Here is an 18259-nt window from a genome sequence, read left to right as displayed (position 1 = left end):
ACTCCAACCGTTGCTAAGCTAGAATGATCTTCTTCTTTTTTTTTTTTTTTTTTTTGATAAATGAGATTAAATTTTCATTAATGATTTTCATTTGAATGAATATTTGCATAATTTAGCTTAAAAAATTAAAAACAAAAAATGATACCTTAAAATTTAAAAATTTGTAAATTAAAAAAAATTATACCAATATTGTTATTTAAAAAAAAAAAAAAAACTCTAATTTAGAATGAAAATTGAAATTATTACCTAAATTCAGGTAAAAGAGAACTTTTTAAAAAATTAAATAGCACCCTCGAATGACACGTGGCATGAAGAAGTACTAAAATTTTACCGCTTTAAATGAGAGAAGCAATTGGATCAAGTTCTGCGCCACGCCATGAAAACCGCGAATCAAATCGTTGGCTGTTTCCGAGTTCCCCCAATTGCAACATCAACAATCTTTTCATTCTAAAAATTTTGCGACAAAAACGAAACCATCCCGAAAAAACAAAAACTACAACATTCGCTACTTGTTTTTAGAAGATCAATGCTTCGATTTCAATGATTTTTTTGACTGTCGGCTTTCGATTCCGTTGTTTTGGTCGTTGAAATCGAGAAGGAAGCTTCGGATCTTCCAAAATCCCCTCTGTAGAATATTCTTATTGAATCATTGATCTGCAAGTTTGAAGGCGCCGGAAAGTCGATGAACAGGAATTGAGATGGGGTTTTTCGGTACTATATTGGGTCTTTTTGGATTTGGAGTCGGCATCTCCATCGGCCTTGTTGCTGGTTACTTCCTTTTCATCTATGTTCAGCCTAATAACGTTGAGGTTAGTATTTATTTGCTTTGGTTCATTTACAAGGAGATTTCAGAAAGTGTTTCATACCAACAGATTCAGTTCCATAACCACGAGTTTCATTACTATTAAGACCTTTTATAAACACTAATATAATTAGATCTGGTTTTTATATACGATCTTAGGATTTGCGATCCTTGATAAGATCGATAAAGGATCATTGGATCGTTTGGATTGAACCGTAAGGGTGAATGCAAATAGTTAAGGGGTTCAGATCATAGTCACCACTTAGGATTTAATATCTTACATGAAGCAAATGGAGTAGGATTATGTAGGCATGTTTAAAATTAATTGGAAATTGAGTTCATATGACGTTGAATTTGAAAATGAGGGGTTACAGAAATGTTTGGTTTGATCATATGTTAAGGGGTTCAGATCATAGTCAATCCAATATCAACGTTTGGATGGATCATAGTCACCGCCTGGTGTTTGGCTCTGATACCAACTGACACAGTTGATTAGCGATGAGTTTGGGCCGTTACAAATGGTATCAAAGCAGACACCAGACATGCCAGCAAAGAGGCTAAGTCCCGAAGGGGTAGACATGAGGCGGTGTGACAGTAAGGACGCTGGGCTTTGAAGGGGGGTGAATTGTGAGATCCCACGTCAGTTGGAAAGGAGAACGAAACATTCTTTATAAGAATGTAGAAACCTCTTCCTAGCACACACGTTTTAAAAACCTTGAGGAGAAACTCGAAAGGGAAAGCCCAAAAGGGACAATATCTGCTAGCGGTGGGCTTAGGCCGTTACAGCTTTGTTATCCTTACGATGTCTATCCTACATTCTATGGATTTTGAAGAACTTATGCTGAAATGGTTTGTTCAGGATCATGAGATTCGCCCGCTTGTCGAAGAGGACACAATAAGATTGCAGCAAATGCTTCCTGAGATACCACTTTGGGTGAAATGTCCAGATTATGATCGTGTATGTAACTTGCTTTAAATGCCTCTGGTTTTGCATTTTCACTGAATTATCTTATACTTTTGGTATCAACTATTTTGTAGGTTGACTGGCTTAACAGGCTTATTCAATATATGTGGCCTTACCTTGATAAGGTTCACTCATCTGTTTATTAGCAGCAGCATGCTTTTGTTATCCATTTCTTGTGTCTGTTCAGAAATCTTATGTTTCTTGTTGATACAGGCGATATGCAAAACAGTAAGAGAAATTGCTAAACCTATAATTGCAGAGCAAATTCCTAAATTTAAGATTGATTCCGTTGATTTCGAAGCACTCACATTGGGGTCCTTGCCGCCGACATTTCAAGGTACTGATGTGATTCAACTCTTCAGGTTCAATATTAGAGGAATTTTATGTGAAACTTTTATGAAGTATTCCATTGAATCTTAGTTCTGTTTTGTGAATGTGGGAAAATGTAGAACTGTTTGAACTTGAAGATGGTTATTTCTGCACTTGTGAATGTCTTGAAAGAAGGAGAAGAAGCTAAAAAGTCATGATTGGAAGGAGATCATAGAGTATGCTTTACACAATTCAAGACTAGGGAAATAGGACTTTGATACGTTGCATCATGTGGACTAAGAATGTGAGATCCCATGTTCGTTGGGGAGGAAAACGAAGCATTCTTTATAAGGGTGTGGAAACCTCTCCCTAGCATACGCGTTTTAAAAACTTTGAGGGAAAGCTCGAAAGGGAAATTTTAAAGAGGACAATATCTACTAGCGGTGGGCTTGGGCGGTTACAAATGCTATCAAAGCCAGACATCGGGCGATGTGCCGGTAAGGAGGTTGAGCCCCGAAGGGGTATGCCAGCAAGGACGCTGGGTGTCACAATCGCGGTTTCTAGGCAGCGGATTTGGCGATTGTGCGGCACCCACTCTCAGCACTGAGTGGGTCAAGCCTACTTTGAGTTACGTTGCCTGCGATCAGGCAACGTGAATACAAACCTTGGGTCTCGATTTCAAGAGAAAATTTTAGAAAGCAGGGAAGAGAAGTTTTGGAAAAAGAGTTTTGAAAGTAAGAGAGAGAGAGATTGGTGTTATATGGAAATGTAAGCAAAAAAGGCAACAACAACGGCTCACTGCATATAACTATCGGGTAGGGAGAAGTTGACTACTAGTCGTATCCCCCTATAGTACATTTTGAGGCATTTCATGTCTACCAGGCGTAGGCATGACATTGCCGAAACGTCATACTCTTAAAGAAAACAAGAAAAAAATAATACAACTTGAAAGCGGTAAAAGAAAGCAATAAAGTAGTACAAGGAAAAGGTTTCGGCATGTCACGGGCATGCGGCCATGGGCGACATGCCTTGGACAAGCATGACCGTGACACTGGCCCAAAAGGGGGTGGATTGGGGGGTTCCACATCGATTGGAGAAGGGAACAAGTGCCCGAAAGGAAAAGCCCAAAGAGGACAATATCTACTAGCAGTGAGCTTGGGTTGTTACAAATTGTATTAGAGCAAGACACCGGGCGATGTGCCAATGAGGAGGCTGAGCCCCAAAGGGAGTGGACACGAGGCGGTGTGCCAGCAAGGAAGCTGGCTCCAAAGGGAGTGGATTGGGGTGTCCCACATCGATTAGAGAAGGGAACGAGTGCCCGAAAGGGAAAAGTCAAAGAGGACGATATCTGCTAGCGGTGGGCTTGGACCGTTACAAAAACATCTTTTTATTTTGCCTTTCATCTGTTGCAGTAGAGAATTTAATTCGTTGTATCATTATTTCTATTCAAGATAGCAGCTGATCTTTTCTTATGATCATGTTTCTTGTTAGGCATGAAAGTGTACGTTACTGATGAGAAGGAGCTGATAATGGAACCTTCAATAAAATGGGCTGGAAATCCAAATGTCCTGATAGCAATCAAGGCATTTGGACTGAAAGCAACAGTTCAGGTGAGAATATGATGTCTTTTCTTATTCTATGCCTAAAATTTTAAATGACTTTTTCATTCTTCTGTCTGGCAACTACAGGTTTTAGATTTGCAAGTTTTTGCAGCCCCACGTATTACCTTGAAGCCATTGGTTCCAAGCTTTCCTTGTTTTGCAAATATCTTCGTCTCGCTCATGGAAAAGGTTTTGTGATCACGAGTCACCATTCCATTTCTTGTTCGTATTTACTCAAGTTTTGTGACTGGAAATTAAGCTTCTCTCGAGTCACCTAACATGAGATCCCACATTGATTGGAGAAGGAAACGAAACATTCTTTATAAGGCTGTGAAAACCTCTCCCTAGCATACGCGTTTTAAAAACTTTGAGGGAAAGCCCAAAGAGGACAATATCTGCTAGCCAATGTGAGACTCCCACCCAACAATCCTCCCCTCGAACAAAGTACACCATAGAGCCTCCCTTGAGGTCTATGTAGCCCTCGAACAGTCTCCCCTTAATCGAGGCTCGACTCCTTTCTCTGGAGCCCTCGAACAAAGTACACCCTTTGTTCGACACATGAGTCACTTGACTACATGTTCGAGACTAGAAATTTCTTTGTTCGACACTTAGGGATTATATTGACATGGCTAAATTAAGAGCACGAACTTTAATACCATGTAAGGAATCACGACTCTCTACAATAGTATGATACTGTCCACTTTGAGTATAAGCTCTCGTGGCTTTGCTTTGGGCTTCCCTAAAAGGCCTCATACCAATGGAGAAATGTATTCCTTACTTTTAAATCTCATGATCATTCCCTAAATTAGCCCACGAGAATTTGAATTCTCTCTCTCGTTTTTGAAAACTTATGGCTTATTGATTGTGCTGATCGACTCAACTCTGCTGTTGGTTTTGCAGCCACACGTTGATTTTGGCCTAAAACTTGTTGGGGCTGACTTAATGTCAATTCCAGGTCTCCACCACTTTGTCCAGGTACTGTAGTGATGTTTTTATTCTGGCTAAGCGCATATGCATTAAGCTTTCCATGTAAGTTAATATAGTTCAGTATCTGAAGCAAAGTAACATCTATCAGCCTCTATGGTAATCCATTCTCAAGATGACACCATTATTTGGCTGCGTTTTCCCTTCATTTTTTCGTAGCGAGATCGAACGTTCAAACACTCAAAAAATGCAAATCTGTCTCACTTTATTGAGTTGAATTCGAACGAGTTCGATCTGGAAATCATGTTCATGATTGCATTGAAAACTATAACTGCAGGAGACCATTAAAGATCAGGTTGGCAACTTGTATCTATGGCCTAAAACCTTGGATATAGCAGTCATGGATCCATCAACGTATGTTCATATTGTTTATTTCAATGCTATGAAACTTGTGTTTAGGCTATCTCCTGTGCTAATATAATCAATTTTGATTTCATAGAGCGCTAAGGAAGCCGGTTGGTATCCTAGATGTGAAGGTTGTGAGGGCATTGAGGCTAAAAAAGAAAGACCTTTTAGGTGCATCAGATCCCTATGTAAAGCTGCAGCTTACAGAGGAAAATCTACCTTCAAAAAAGACCACTGTGAAGCAAAAGAATTTGAATCCAGAATGGAATGAGGAGTTCAATTTTGTGGTTAAAGATCCAAATTCCCAAGCCATAGAGTTCCAAGTTTTTGACTGGGAGCAGGTCAGTAACTTTGTTGTCCTTTCCTTGAATCTGTTCTATTTAGGCTCATATAGTTTATGTTTAAAGGTTGGAAAGCATGACAAAATGGGCATAAATCTAGTCCCTTTGAAAGAGCTTTATCCGGATGAGCCAAAAGTGTTCACGCTTGACCTGCTCAAGAACATGGACTTGAATGATGTTCAAAATGAGAAGAACAGGGGACAAATTGTGGTTGAGTTGACGTATAAACCATTCAAGGAAGATGAACTAGCTGGAGATTTTGATGATTCACAGAAGAAGGTAATGGATGCTCCTGCAGGAACGCCAGAAAATGGAGGTCTACTGGTAGTTATTGTTCATGAAGCTCAAGATGTTGAAGGCAAGCACCATAACAATCCATATGTGAGGCTTCTCTTCAAAGGAGAAGAGAAAAGAACTAAGGTATCTTATGATTCTTGTTCATGATAATGATCTTGCTTTACTATCATCATTACTCATATAACAAGTGGGAATTTCTAGAGATCTTTGTAGTTTATAAGAATCAAAGTTGTAACGTACCTACTGGTTTAGGTAAATGTGATATCCCACATCGGATGAGTGTTAAAACCTCTCCTTAGTAGACGCATTTAAAAAACCTTGAGGGGAACCCCGAAAGGAAAAGCCCAAAAAGGATCATATTTGTTAGTGGTGGGCTTGGGCTGTTACGAATGGTGTCAGAACCAGACGCCGGGTGATATGCTAGCGAGAAGGCTGAGCCCCGAAGGGAGGTGGACATGAGATGGTGTGCCAGCAGAGATGCTGTGCCTCAAAGTGGGGTGGATTGGGGGGTCGCACATCGATTGGAGAAGGGAACGAGTGCTAGCGAGGACGCTGGGCCTCGAAGGGGGGTGGATTGTGATATCCCACATTAATTGGGGAGGAGAACAAAATATTCTTTATAAGGGTGTGGAAACCTCTCTCTAGCAGACGCGCTTTAAAAATCTTGAGGGGAAGCTCGAAAGGGAAAACCCAAAGAGGATAATATCTATTAGCAGTGGGGTTGGGCTGTTACAAATGGTGTCAGAACCAGACACCGGGTGATGTGCCAGCAAGAAGGCTGAGCCCTGAAGGGGGTGGATTGTGGGTCCCACATCGATTGGAGGAGGGAATGAGTGCCAGCGAGGACGCCGGGCCTCAAAGGGGGGTGGATTGTGATATTCCACGTTAGTTGGGGAGGAGAACAAAACATTTTTTATAAGGGTGTGGAAACCTCTCCCTAGCAGACACGTTTTAAACACCTTGAGGGGAAGTCCAAGAGGGAAAGTCCAAAGAAGAAAATATCTGCTAGGAGTGAGCTTGGACTGTTACAGTAAATATCTACTGGACTCCTAAAATGCATGCCGTAAATGACCTACGAGTAGGAAGAATCCTAGAACAAAATGAGAGGTAACTAACCAACTTCTAGAAGAGACATAATTGACTGCATTAATTTCGGTAGCTAGTGGAGAAAGGTTTTTAAGAGGGAAGTCTCTTAAGCCGCTATGGTCAGAGCTCTAGATCGATATTTATCTACTTCTTGTCTGGGCCTTTTTTGTTTGGCAGCGTCTGAAGAAGAACAGAGACCCAAGATGGGAAGAAGAATTTGAATTTATGCTGGAAGAACCACCCACAGATGACAAGTTATATGTGGAAGTTCTCAGCTCATCATCAAGAATGGGCCTCTTGCATCCCAAGGTACGTGGTTACTATATTCGAAAATAGCTCGACCAGTTAAAACATAGACTACCATCAGCTAATAGGTCAGACGTTCGAATCTCCACCTTCATATGTTAAACTCAAATGAACGAGCATGATTTAGGGGTTATGGGCATACTATTATTCAAGTAAAAGAAGTAAACTCGGGTAGTTTGTGTCATGTCTTTTTACTTATCAAAACTCTTCTTCAGATACTCAGTTTGAAGGACGGTTTGAAATGACTTTATAAATGCTATAAAGACCCTTTTTTGTGTACTTCAAAAGACATTCCAAAACGAACGATTCTGAAGTACTTTTGTCTACACAATCGTTCGTCTTTCCTTGACGAAAGATATGCGTGTTTTGGAACAGGAATCATTGGGGTACGCGGAGATAAGTCTGGGTGACGTTGTTACGAACAAAAGGATAAACGAAAAGTACCACCTTATAGACTCAAAGAATGGAAGGATTCAGATTGAGTTGCAATGGAGGACTTCATCTTGAGCTCACCATTTTTTTCTTGCTTAAATCTTCAGAGGAATACAGCAAGAGACAGGAAACACATTTTTCTAACACATATTCATTTCTTATACTTTTCATCGCCCATACAAATAAAGAGGTTCTGAGTTTAGTTTTTATTTGAACCCGAACATTTCATCGGTCGTTTGATCCTTGGGTTATAAAACTTACTCTATTCGTTTTGAATTTAGTTTTCATTTGAACCCGAATATTTCATCTATCGTCTGATCCAGGGGTTCTAAATCTTACTATGTTCTGGGTTTTAGTTTCCAATGGAACCTGAACGTTCCATCGGTCGTTTGATTATTGGCATCAACATGGTCCATATGTCTTGACACCATCCTGAGTTTCGAGATGTCGTTGGCCATCACAACTTGTTCAGTCATGCCATCGAGAACGGGCCCGCATGTCACTCATCGCATTGGGACTTCCCGAACATCCACCCATCAGGGTTCTATCGAGGCATTGGCCCTCCCGTGCCCATGTTGTGTCATTTACGGATAATGACCCGGATAGCGGGGGTATGTAGCAACCTCCAACACGCGGGCTGGGGCTCAATACCAACACACCCGTGCCGCCCGGTATTGTCCTTGAAAAACCCATTTTAAAAGAAATCGTCCGAGACACTTGTCTCGACACGTTTGCCCATACTGTGACACACATATGTGACACAGGGTAGTCTATTCAAATTATTATGATACAGTTTATATTTAATAAAATTAGTTTTCTAAAATATAATTACATATTTTTTTCTAAGAATTTAATATATACAAAATTGAAAGTTTATCCACTTATTTACAATTTAACCTATTTTACAAATTATTTATTTTGTGGTTAAATTCAACAACGAATTCCAGTCTACAATTTTTTTAAAATAATTATAATAAATAAAAAAAAAAGAACGAAATAATTTTGGATCACTGAAAATTTTGTATAAAAGGCGCGTGGCGGTTCATGGCCAAAGGATGAGCTTTGGAGGTCGCATTATCAAATTGGGAGCAGATTTTTGCGAAGTTCGAGGTATTCACTTGACTTTTCTTCTCTCGTCTGCTAACTATAATATCCAATTCCATCGTTTCTTCATCTTCTTCTTCTTCTTCAGGTATCCTCTCTACTGTACGAAGCAACGCCTTTCGTTTTGCTGCTCTGTAATGGCGTTACCGGTCGTAGATACAGAGTACCTTAAGGAGATCGATAAGGCTCGCCGTCACCTCCGCTCTCTCATTGCCAACCGGAACTGTGCACCGATCATGCTTCGTCTGGCGTATGCTCTCTCAACATTCACCTTGATTGTCTTTTTTCAAGTATTGGAATAATCGTTGTATGTATCGGATTGTTATTTCTCTCATTTCATTTTTATCGCGAGTTCGGTTGTGTAAATGAAGGAGACGGACGGTTCCTTTAGGATTCTGTGGTTGAGTTGCTTGTTGTTATTCCTNTTTTTTTTTTTTTTTTTTTTTTTTTTTTTTTTTTTTTTTTTTTTTTTTTTTTTTTTGTGTTGAATGAAGTTTTGCTTTCTCTCTGATTTTCTTGGAGTGATTTTTGACGAATAATTTGATGTTTCTAACTCTGTGCCGTCTTTTGAAGTTGGCACGACGCTGGCACGTACGATGTGAGTACGAAAACTGGAGGGCCTAATGGATCGATTAGGAACGCGGAGGAGTATTCTCACGGGTCTAACAATGGACTGAAAAAAGCCATTGATTTTTGTGGTATGCCAGTGTTTTCTTCTTTGCGTTGAGGTTCATGTAAACTGAAAGTCAGTCAATTAAGCTATCTGAGTATGGTTCGAAGTATCTTTGTTGTTGTAGTTTCGAAATTATATTGGAGCCATATCGTGGTTTTTTATTTACCGAGAATGTCCACTAAATATTGCAGATTAACATATTTGACTTACACTAGTCTTTCTTCTTTAATAACAGAGGAAGTAAAGTATAAACACCCGAAGATTACTTATGCAGACCTGTACCAGGTAACTGAAACTGTTACGGTAGTATAGATATGCCTGCAGTTTTGTAATTTTACCAATTCTGATTCATCCTATTTTAGGTGGAATGGATTCTGCATGTAAGGAACTGTATGTGTTTTAAATTTTAGCGTGAGAAGTACGTTAGAAATATGTTGTGATTGACCAATGATATATTAATCGAAATTAGATGAAAAGCTCCACAATGGTTAAGCACTTTTACTGTCGTTAAGCGTTTCAACTTCACACTTTGGTAATCTTAGCGTGAGAAATATATTGTCATTGAAATTTTATTAGCATAGCAGATTCATACTGTGATTTTTGGATCTCTTTGTAGTGGGAAAGATGCATGCCTCTTTCAAATTCACATGCTATACATGTCTAAGTTTGTATTTTAACAAACAAGCTTACATTTGCTTCTTCATAACTCCTAGATAAAAGCTTAATGAAAAAGTGAAAATTGTAATAAGAAGACTTTATGAACCAGTGACAGTCGAAGAAAATTTTTAAAACTGTATGTCCTGTAATGTAATTAGTATTGCTGAATCTTTTTGGCAATAATAAACTATTATGATTTAAGTTGCATTTGGAGTTGGTGAGGAATTGGCTACAATCGCTGTTTACATGAACTTCCCACCTCACTCCAATAAAGTAAGGGAAAAGAAAACATCATCTGGGCCCCAAATGTTGGAAGTGAATTCTCCATATATTTGTTCCAATTGCCTCTGTGAGCGAAAGGTGACACCCATGGGTACTGAAGTAACCCAGTGGTGAGTGTAAATGTTAGGCAAAGGCAGTTGCAAAAATTTCAGGAAATCATCTTTACCAAATCTTAGTATCAATAATTGTTTCATTCTTGCACATTCACCAAGGCAGACTCAGAGATGGTCGTGTATTATTATGCATCTACTATGGAGGTTATCAAGCGTACTCAATTCATCAGTGCTATTAAGCTTTTTACAATCCCCTAAGATCTGATAGTGTTTAAAATATACTCAATTCAGCTAGCTGGTGTTGTTGCTGTTGAGGTCACTGGAGGACCCACTATTGACTTTGTTCCTGGTAGAAAGGTAGAGTAATTTATTTGTTTACTTTATGAATGTAGCATCTGATGGTTTTTTCATCTGTTCCAGTAACATCTGAATCCTTGGTTCTCAGGATTCGAACATTTGTCCCAGGGAAGGCCGACTTCCTGATGCTAAAAAAGGTATAATAATTGTGTTATTTTGTCTGTAGCTTCCTGCAGTCCTGCAAATTGAACGATATCTGAATGCCTTTTCTGCATCTAGCTATGTACTGTGAATGAAAAAAATATTAGGGTTGAGTTTCTAGCTAACTGGTTTAATATAATCATTATATTTTACAATCATTTGTCAAAGAGGAAAAAATGAAGATCTGCATTTTTTATAGTGTTTTTTTAGTTGCACAATTTGCTGTCAAATTGTGGCTCATGTTTAAGATGAAAGTAAGCTGTTAGAGGTTAGAGGTTCGATATGGAATCATAAGTGTCAGTGCCACAAACTTGAATGTGATTTAATCATGTTGATAATGCGATCACAGTTTATGCTTTTCGACATGATAATTCGTATTTGAACTGTGCTTTTTTAATAAAATATCTTGTCATATTTATTTGTATTTTACTGGAAGTTGCTTCTTAATTCTCCTGGGGTTTAATGATACTGATACATTCAGATTCTACAAACTTTTGTGCATTCTTGCTGTGATGCTCAAGTTTTGGTAAGAAATTGTCACTTATAGGACTCGATATTTTAAACTATAGCCATTTTCTAATTTTGGTGATAGGTGCACCGCATCTGCGTGACATCTTTTATAGGATGGGTCTGTCTGACAAAGATATTGTTGCATTGTCTGGGGGTCACACTTTGGTAATTTCTTCACACATTTTTATTCTTGCATGGCGTTATTATCGTTTAACTAAGTGAATCATATGTTGTGAATTCTGATGTTATAGGGAAGAGCACATCCGGAGAGATCTGGTTTCGATGGACCTTGGACAGAGGATCCTCTGAAGTTTGATAACTCATACTTTGTGTAGGACTTCAGCTACATCTTAGGCTAATCCTTGTATCATCTTATTAGGCCATACAAGGTGTTATTTCTGATTGTTGCCAATTTGATGTTAATAGGGAACTGTTGAAAGGTGAATCAGAGGGACTATTAAAACTTCCCACGGACAAGGCTTTACTTGAAGATCCTGAATTCCGCCAATATGTGGAATTGTATGCAAAAGTAAGGTCTTATTTTATGCATTATGGACTAGCGGGAAATTTTACTATTTTGCTACCCTAAGAGGAAACTAAAAGATTTTTTTATGCCTAATCCGATCTTTAAATAAATAGTCCGCTTGATCTGGACTATAGATGTATGTCCTCTTTGGGTTTTTAAAACGCGTCTGTTAGGGAGAGGTTTCCACACCCTTATAAAGAATGATTTGTTCTTCTCCTCAACCGATTGGGGATCTCACCATAGATGTTCGTTGAAGTGGCCCAAATAGAGGTTCCCACCGTCGGCCGATATTGTCCTTTTTGGGCTTTCCCTTTTGGGTTTCCCCTCAAGGATTTTAAAACTCGTCTGTTAGGGAAAGGTTTCCACCCCCTTATAAAGAATGATTTGTTTTCCTCCTCAACTGATGTGGGATCTCAGAATAGATGTCCGTTAAAAAGACAATGTTTGCAGTCTCTAACCATTCGCAAGTACCACTGATAGAACTTTAGATTTGGCCAGTGTGTATAGTACTTCTCAGCTACCATATGTATGAACCATTTCTTATTCTATTTTCGTCAATTTCTACAGGATGAAGATGTATTCTTCCAAGATTATGCTGAATCACACAAGAAACTTTCAGAGCTAGGGTTCACTCCAGGTTCTGCTAAACCAATTGTGAAGGACAGCACAGTATTGGCTCAGGGTGCCGTTGGAGCCGCGGTTGCAGCTGCTGTGGTAATTCTGAGCTACTTATACGAAATCCGCAAAAAATCGAAGTAACTTCAGTGACAAGGTCGACTAGTTGTCTTTATAGCAATATTGAGTTCATTTCTAGCCTGGAAGATTATCATGCCAATAAGACAACCTAGGCATCATACTGATTCCATGTATTAGCTTCATAAACAAAAACACTCTGCAAGATTATCATCATACCATAAAAATCTATATTTATATCTTGCTTTATATGTTTAATTCCTTGTGAAATTTCTTGTTTCCCCTTTTCAGATCATCACCTTACACCGGATGATTAAGTTCAGGTAATTTCCAACTTATTGTATTTAAAAGCTTCATTTAATACCTGTAGTACAATATATTTCATTTGGGGTATCTTTGATCCTTGAATTTGATCAAGGAATAAGAACAGAGTGGAGTGGGGGTAGGGTCATAATATAACAATATTCAAGGTGGTCAAAAACAACCAAAAGAAAGTGTACCAAAAGATGGACAAATGAACTAACTGTTTAGAAAGATCTCCGGTGGATGGAATTGACAAATATTGTTTGGAACAACATTAAGAGAGGCCTTCGGGAACATTTGAACTTTAGAGCCCTTTTTCTTTTGGTATTTACAAGTAAGGAGCTTGTGGTGGGTATCCACACAAGAACACAGCTGCCTTTTGTTGAATGGGGAATCTCTTTGGGTTGTTTCTTTTATCATCTTCAAACCTACTCCCAATCCCTTTCCTTACCAACCAAAAAGAAAATTTCAGTGGTTCTAGAAGACTGTAGTAGAGCCAACAGACTCACCCTTCTAATCAAACACTAAATCTAGCTTCTGCTGCTATTTTGTTATGTTGGATTTGAATTTTATGTTCTTTTGTTCATGCTTTTTGTATACTCCACACCAAACCCAGGAATAGAGTGCCATAGCCCCTTTTTAGAAAGTGAAAATGATAATAAGCCAATTACTTCTCTTTCTATCTCTCTCTAGAAGCCTATATTGTAGGTATTTTCAGCCAAATTAAGCTTACAAACCGTACTTGTACCTATATAAGTACATCTATGGTTTGCTCTTTTGATTTTCTTAGCCATTTTTTAGTACGAAACTTAGGTAAATTTAAGTGGATAAAGACACTAATTATCATTTTGAAAGTTAGTTTGATCTCTCGTCTACACAATTATTGAATTAAAAAAATAATTGGAGAGTGAGAATCAAACTGTACTCTCTTGAAATGGTAATCGGTGCTTTATCTGTTAAGTCATAGTGAATTATAGTTAGGTTGACATTATTATTACCAAATTGATTTTTACTCTCGTAAAATATAAAATAAATGAATTACAAATGTCTAGTTCATTAATTACTCTAACTAGGTACATAATATGAATTCTATATTATGTTTTCGTTTTCACTAATACTATCAAATATAGGTTTGAAAGTGGTTCAAATTCTATGATCCAAATAGTCTAAATTCTAAAAAATAATATTTTTATACTTTCCATGTACTGAATTTAAAAATTAGAGAGATTCCCAACTTGCCTAACTTTTGCCACTCCCATTCTCTAGGAAGGGAAACGAAGCATCCTTTCCGTTTCCTAACCAAAAAACCATCTATATTATGTGAGTGTGAGATCTCATATTAGTTATAAAGGAAAACGAAGCATCTTTTATTAGAGTATAAAAACTTTTCTTTAGCAGATGCATTTTAAAACCTTGAGAGTGATATGTAATGGGCCAAAGTAGACTATATCTGTTAGCGGTAGACTTGAATAGTTTACAAATGGTATCAGAGTTAGTCACCGGGTGTTGTGCCAGTGAGGACGTTAGGCCCCTAAGAGAGGTGGATTGTGAAATTCTACATTGGTTGGAGAGGGGAACAAAGCATTATTTGTAAGGGTGTAGAAACATTTCTCTAACAGACAGTTTTAAAACTGTGAAGCTGACAGCGATACGAAACAAGTAAAAGTGAACAATATCTGTTAGTTGTAGGCTTGGATAATTGGAGTAAGTTTCATTTACTTTCGTGCTAACTTTTTTAACCTATATATACACTTTACTCTCATTAGAAAGCATAAATAGCGGTGAAATTTTCAAGAGAGGAGAAAGTAAAATATTAGTGTGAGGAGGGAAGGGTAGCAGTAGTCGGTGGTTGGTAGCAGCAGAGAACATTAAAACCACCAGTTTTTTGGCATGACAAAGAAGGAAAGGAGTAGAGAGTTAGGTAAAAGTGCTTACTGGGAGAGGCCCACCAGTCTGTCTTATTCAAATACCTAAACATGTGATGATCTGATCTGAATTATATCCATTATTTACCTTACCCCCTCCCCCAAAGTGCTTCTCTGCTGTCTTTCACCCATTTTCCTCCTCCCTTCCTTCCTTCCTTCCTTCCTTCCTTCCCTAAAACATCCACTCTTCTTCTTTTTCTTTTTTGCATTTTGTATTTACTCCTTTCTATTTCAGACATACCATTTTCCATCCTCTCCCCCTCCCATTCCTTCGACTTTTCAACCCATCGGTTCTGACCCGACAACTTTTTAGTGCTCTATTACTGTCATGTTGATACGTCGTTAGATGATATGCTATTTTATTTTATGGGTATTAAACTATTCTAAAATACTTCTTTTAGGACAAACTTCTTCTCTGATTCGATTGAATTATGTCGGATTTATGAGACAAATGAGTTCGGGTTTGGTGCATAATCAAATGATGTAGGATTGAGTTCATAGTTTAGAGTAAGAATAGATAATGGGTTTTAGTTGTAGGGATGAATCGAAACAAAAGCCTTGTTTTTCTTTCTAATTTCCAAGTTATTTCTTTTTGTCCGGTTCTCTTTCCAATTCCTCTCTAGGTTTTTAATACACGTTTGTTAGAGAGATTTTCACACCCTTGTAAAGAATGTTTTGTTTCTCTCTTCAATCGATATGAGATCTCACACATTTTCAACTTTACTGTATGATTTTGAAATTTCTTTTTTCTTTCTTTTTCTTCCTCTAATTTGATTCTGCCATTGGAATTGTGTATGGTGGTTTATTGGTGACCTATTGTGACCCTTTCTTCTTCCCCAAACTTAACCTTTTGTTCTTAACAAAAATTCAATGCATGGCATTGGACATATGAAAAGGTAAGATGACTTTAGGGAAATAGTAGTCGACTGGATGAGTTTCCTATGAGGTTTTAATTGTCACGGGAAGATAATTAGATCAATCTGCATCTACGACGTTTTTTTAGGTTGAAAGGTTCAAAATTCCATTCTTGTTGTACTTAATTTGGATGCACAAACAAAAGAAAAAGATAAAAAATTTAACGATCTATTTAGCGTTTGAGAGAAAACGTGCATCACAAAAGTAGAGATTTAAAGAGAGATCGAAATGGGAGAAGTTGAACCAAACCCCACAATCATACATTCATTCTATCTTTTCCTTCCTCCATAGACATAAAGACAGAAATCATCTTCCTTTTCTACCAAACTGCCAACTCTTCTAGAAACCCTCTCTTGTTCATCTCTCTCTCATATGATCTTTCTCTCTCTAGGGTTTGTACAAATGATATCATACCTAAATAACAAAGAACTCACAACTACCCCTCTTCTTAATGCCAAAAAAAATGATACTAATAACAGAATAAATAACACATACCAATTCAAAAGTTCAAAACAAATCCCATATTGCTAGGTTCAAGATTTCAACTACCCATATATATATAATAAATCTACTGTCAAATTACAACTTGTGTTTCTAAACTTTTCGAGCTTTGTATGTCAACATAAAGTTTTAATTTTATGTCCGGTAAATCTATACAGTTTATCAAAATGATAGGTAAGTCGCAGCACCCTTTTTCATTATCATCTATCCCCCTTTCGTTCCTCCGTTGTATGTATGCTGATCCCAAAAGAGAGGTCTTTCTTTCGAGTTATGAAATCACTTAAGTTAAAAAAGCAAGTCGATGATGTCATAAGTCAAACGGTCGGGTGAGGCAAGAATCCTTCACTACACTCACAAGACTTGTGAGATTCATGAGACACAAAATTAAAAGTTTAAGAATTTATTAGACACGTTTTAAAGTTCAAGTACTAAACTTATAATTTAACCTTTATCCATACCCATATTCATATATATATAAAGCTTACCCCCATGATTTAATGAAAGAGTATATGATTAATGGTGAACATTAATCAAAAGCAAAACTAAAGGGCCCACCAACCACTCCCTAATTAACCTATCTTACCAACCCACATCTAGAAGCTTATCAAAATCTCCTCTCTTTCTCTCTCCTCCTCTCTTTCTCTCTCCTCCTATGAGTCAAAACTCTATTAAAGCTCATGCCCCATTCCCCCCCACAATAAAGTTCCAAAATTCAACAACTCTTCTTCTTCTTCTTTCTTTCTCATATGTATTTATAAATTGCCTTTTCTTTCTTCCATTGTTCTTTAACTTCTGAAAACCCCATCGACCCAATTCAAGATTTGCAAAACCCACAAGGAATAAAGTGAAAAAAAGCAAAAAATTCCACCATGGGAAGGTCTCCTTGTTGTGAGAAGGCTCATACAAACAAAGGGGCTTGGACCAGGGAAGAAGACGACCGTCTTATTGCTTATATCAAAGCTCACGGCGAGGGCTGCTGGCGCTCCCTCCCTAAGGCCGCTGGCCTCCTCCGATGCGGCAAGAGTTGCCGCCTTCGATGGATCAATTATCTCCGCCCTGATCTTAAACGTGGCAATTTCACTCCACTTGAAGATGACCTCATCATCAAACTTCATAGCCTCCTTGGAAATAGGTAACTTTCTTTTCAGGAATGTTGGGAGGGTGTCGTAGGATTATAGATTTATAAGGAATACACGAGAGCTTATGCTCAAAGTAGAAGATATCATATCATTGTGGAGATCTGTGATTTCTAACACTTTCTTGTTCTCTAACAAATCAAGAAAGCTTTTTTATTGAGTTTTGACTAATGGGTACTTTTTGTTTTATCCATGCAGGTGGTCTTTGATAGCGGGAAGATTACCTGGACGAACGGATAACGAGATAAAGAACTATTGGAACACCCACATAAAACGAAAGCTTTTAAGCCAAGGAATCGACCCAACGACTCACCGGTCAATTAGTGGCTCATCGATAGCGAAACATCCGACGACCACCATATCCTTTGCTTCCAATTTCGCCTTGGAGGATCAGGAAGATGGAAAGAAACCAGTTATGAATAGTTACAATCCGGTCGAAGAAGAACAGTGCTTGGACTTGAATCTCGACCTTAGAATCAGCCCGCCACCGTACACGGCGGCGACCATGAAGAACGAAGGGAGGAATAGTCTTTGCTTCTTTTGCAGTTTGGGGTTTGAGAATAATAAGAATTGTAGCTGTGGAAATGGCAAAATTATTGCTTCTAGTGATGGTAATGGTAATGGGTATGATTTTTTAGGATTGAAAAGCTGTGTTTTGGATTGTAGAAGTTTGGAGATTAAATGACATTTAGAATTTGATTTTTTTTTAGGGTTCTTTGTGATAATTCAAATTATAATGTGAAATTCCGATTCGGGTATGCATGATCATATTAATTGCCGAAATTTGAAGTTTAGATTCGATCCCTGAAAGTCTAGATATATCTCTACGACACGACCACATTAGTTGCTTGTCGCTTCTAAAAGTGAACACTATTATCCCGACACGCCTCGACGTTCCTTTACGATACGACCACGTTACATGCTTCTCACTTTTAAGGGTGAAGACTATTATCTCCATATTGGGTGGCGTTAGGGGCGGAAACGGAAAAATCTCTTAAACGAGATTTCTCAATAGG

General features: G+C 38.1%; 3 protein-coding genes across 5 annotated transcripts; all 3 read left to right on the top strand.

Annotated features, from left to right (window-relative positions):
- The first annotated feature begins 382 nt into the window (after window positions 1-382).
- On the top strand, window positions 383-7766 carry LOC111811927 (synaptotagmin-2-like). Of its 3 annotated transcripts, none has more exons than XM_023698998.1 (12): window positions 383-809; window positions 1662-1760; window positions 1841-1891; window positions 1980-2103; window positions 3567-3685; window positions 3764-3865; window positions 4577-4651; window positions 4938-5014; window positions 5100-5346; window positions 5413-5766; window positions 6907-7038; window positions 7411-7766. In XM_023698998.1, exons 1-12 carry the CDS (start codon window positions 699-701, stop codon window positions 7540-7542), a joined length of 1623 nt encoding a protein of 540 aa, XP_023554766.1. In that variant the 5' UTR covers window positions 383-698; the 3' UTR covers window positions 7543-7766. The 3 variants fall into 3 exon arrangements, with proteins under 3 accessions (XP_023554766.1, XP_023554767.1, XP_023554765.1); XM_023698999.1 differs by having other exon boundaries at window positions 7391-7766; XM_023698997.1 differs by having other exon boundaries at window positions 5100-5766.
- A 740-nt stretch (window positions 7767-8506) lies between these two features.
- Window positions 8507-12721, top strand: LOC111811568 (L-ascorbate peroxidase 3-like). The gene is made up of 10 exons (XM_023698478.1): window positions 8507-8577; window positions 8660-8821; window positions 9145-9269; window positions 9480-9529; window positions 10528-10593; window positions 10682-10730; window positions 11327-11409; window positions 11496-11575; window positions 11671-11773; window positions 12338-12721. Exons 2-10 carry the CDS (start codon window positions 8709-8711, stop codon window positions 12527-12529), a joined length of 861 nt encoding a protein of 286 aa, XP_023554246.1. The 5' UTR covers window positions 8507-8577; window positions 8660-8708; the 3' UTR covers window positions 12530-12721.
- Window positions 12722-16347: 3626 nt separating this feature from the next.
- LOC111811569 (myb-related protein 308-like) lies at window positions 16348-18011 on the top strand. Its single transcript, XM_023698479.1, has 2 exons — window positions 16348-17239; window positions 17442-18011. Exons 1-2 carry the CDS (start codon window positions 16977-16979, stop codon window positions 17926-17928), a joined length of 750 nt encoding a protein of 249 aa, XP_023554247.1. The 5' UTR covers window positions 16348-16976; the 3' UTR covers window positions 17929-18011.
- Window positions 18012-18259: the final 248 nt, after the last annotated feature.

The sequence above is a fragment of the Cucurbita pepo genome, chromosome LG15 (assembly GCF_002806865.2).
Source record: "Cucurbita pepo subsp. pepo cultivar mu-cu-16 chromosome LG15, ASM280686v2, whole genome shotgun sequence".
NCBI lineage: Eukaryota > Viridiplantae > Streptophyta > Magnoliopsida > Cucurbitales > Cucurbitaceae > Cucurbita > Cucurbita pepo.
The sequence above is the reverse complement of the archived record's forward strand: the minus strand, read 5'-3'. Positions and strand labels throughout refer to the sequence as shown.

Excerpts from the sequence above, each read along its gene's own strand:
- LOC111811927 (XM_023698997.1), top strand. The coding sequence starts at position 699 with ATGGGGTTTTTCGGTACTATATTGGGTCTTTTTGGATTTGGAGTCGGC. Across the intron at positions 1,761-1,840 it reads AATGTCCAGATTATGATCGT|GTTGACTGGCTTAACAGGCT; the intron begins GTATGTAACTTG and ends ACTATTTTGTAG. Across the intron at positions 5,767-6,906 it reads GAGAAGAGAAAAGAACTAAG|CGTCTGAAGAAGAACAGAGA; the intron begins GTATCTTATGAT and ends TTTGTTTGGCAG.
- LOC111811568 (XM_023698478.1), top strand. The coding sequence starts at position 8,709 with ATGGCGTTACCGGTCGTAGATACAGAGTACCTTAAGGAGATCGATAAG. Across the intron at positions 9,270-9,479 it reads AAAAGCCATTGATTTTTGTG|AGGAAGTAAAGTATAAACAC; the intron begins GTATGCCAGTGT and ends CTTTAATAACAG. Across the intron at positions 9,530-10,527 it reads CTTATGCAGACCTGTACCAG|CTAGCTGGTGTTGTTGCTGT; the intron begins GTAACTGAAACT and ends TACTCAATTCAG.
- LOC111811569 (XM_023698479.1), top strand. The coding sequence starts at position 16,977 with ATGGGAAGGTCTCCTTGTTGTGAGAAGGCTCATACAAACAAAGGGGCT. Across the intron at positions 17,240-17,441 it reads CATAGCCTCCTTGGAAATAG|GTGGTCTTTGATAGCGGGAA; the intron begins GTAACTTTCTTT and ends TTATCCATGCAG.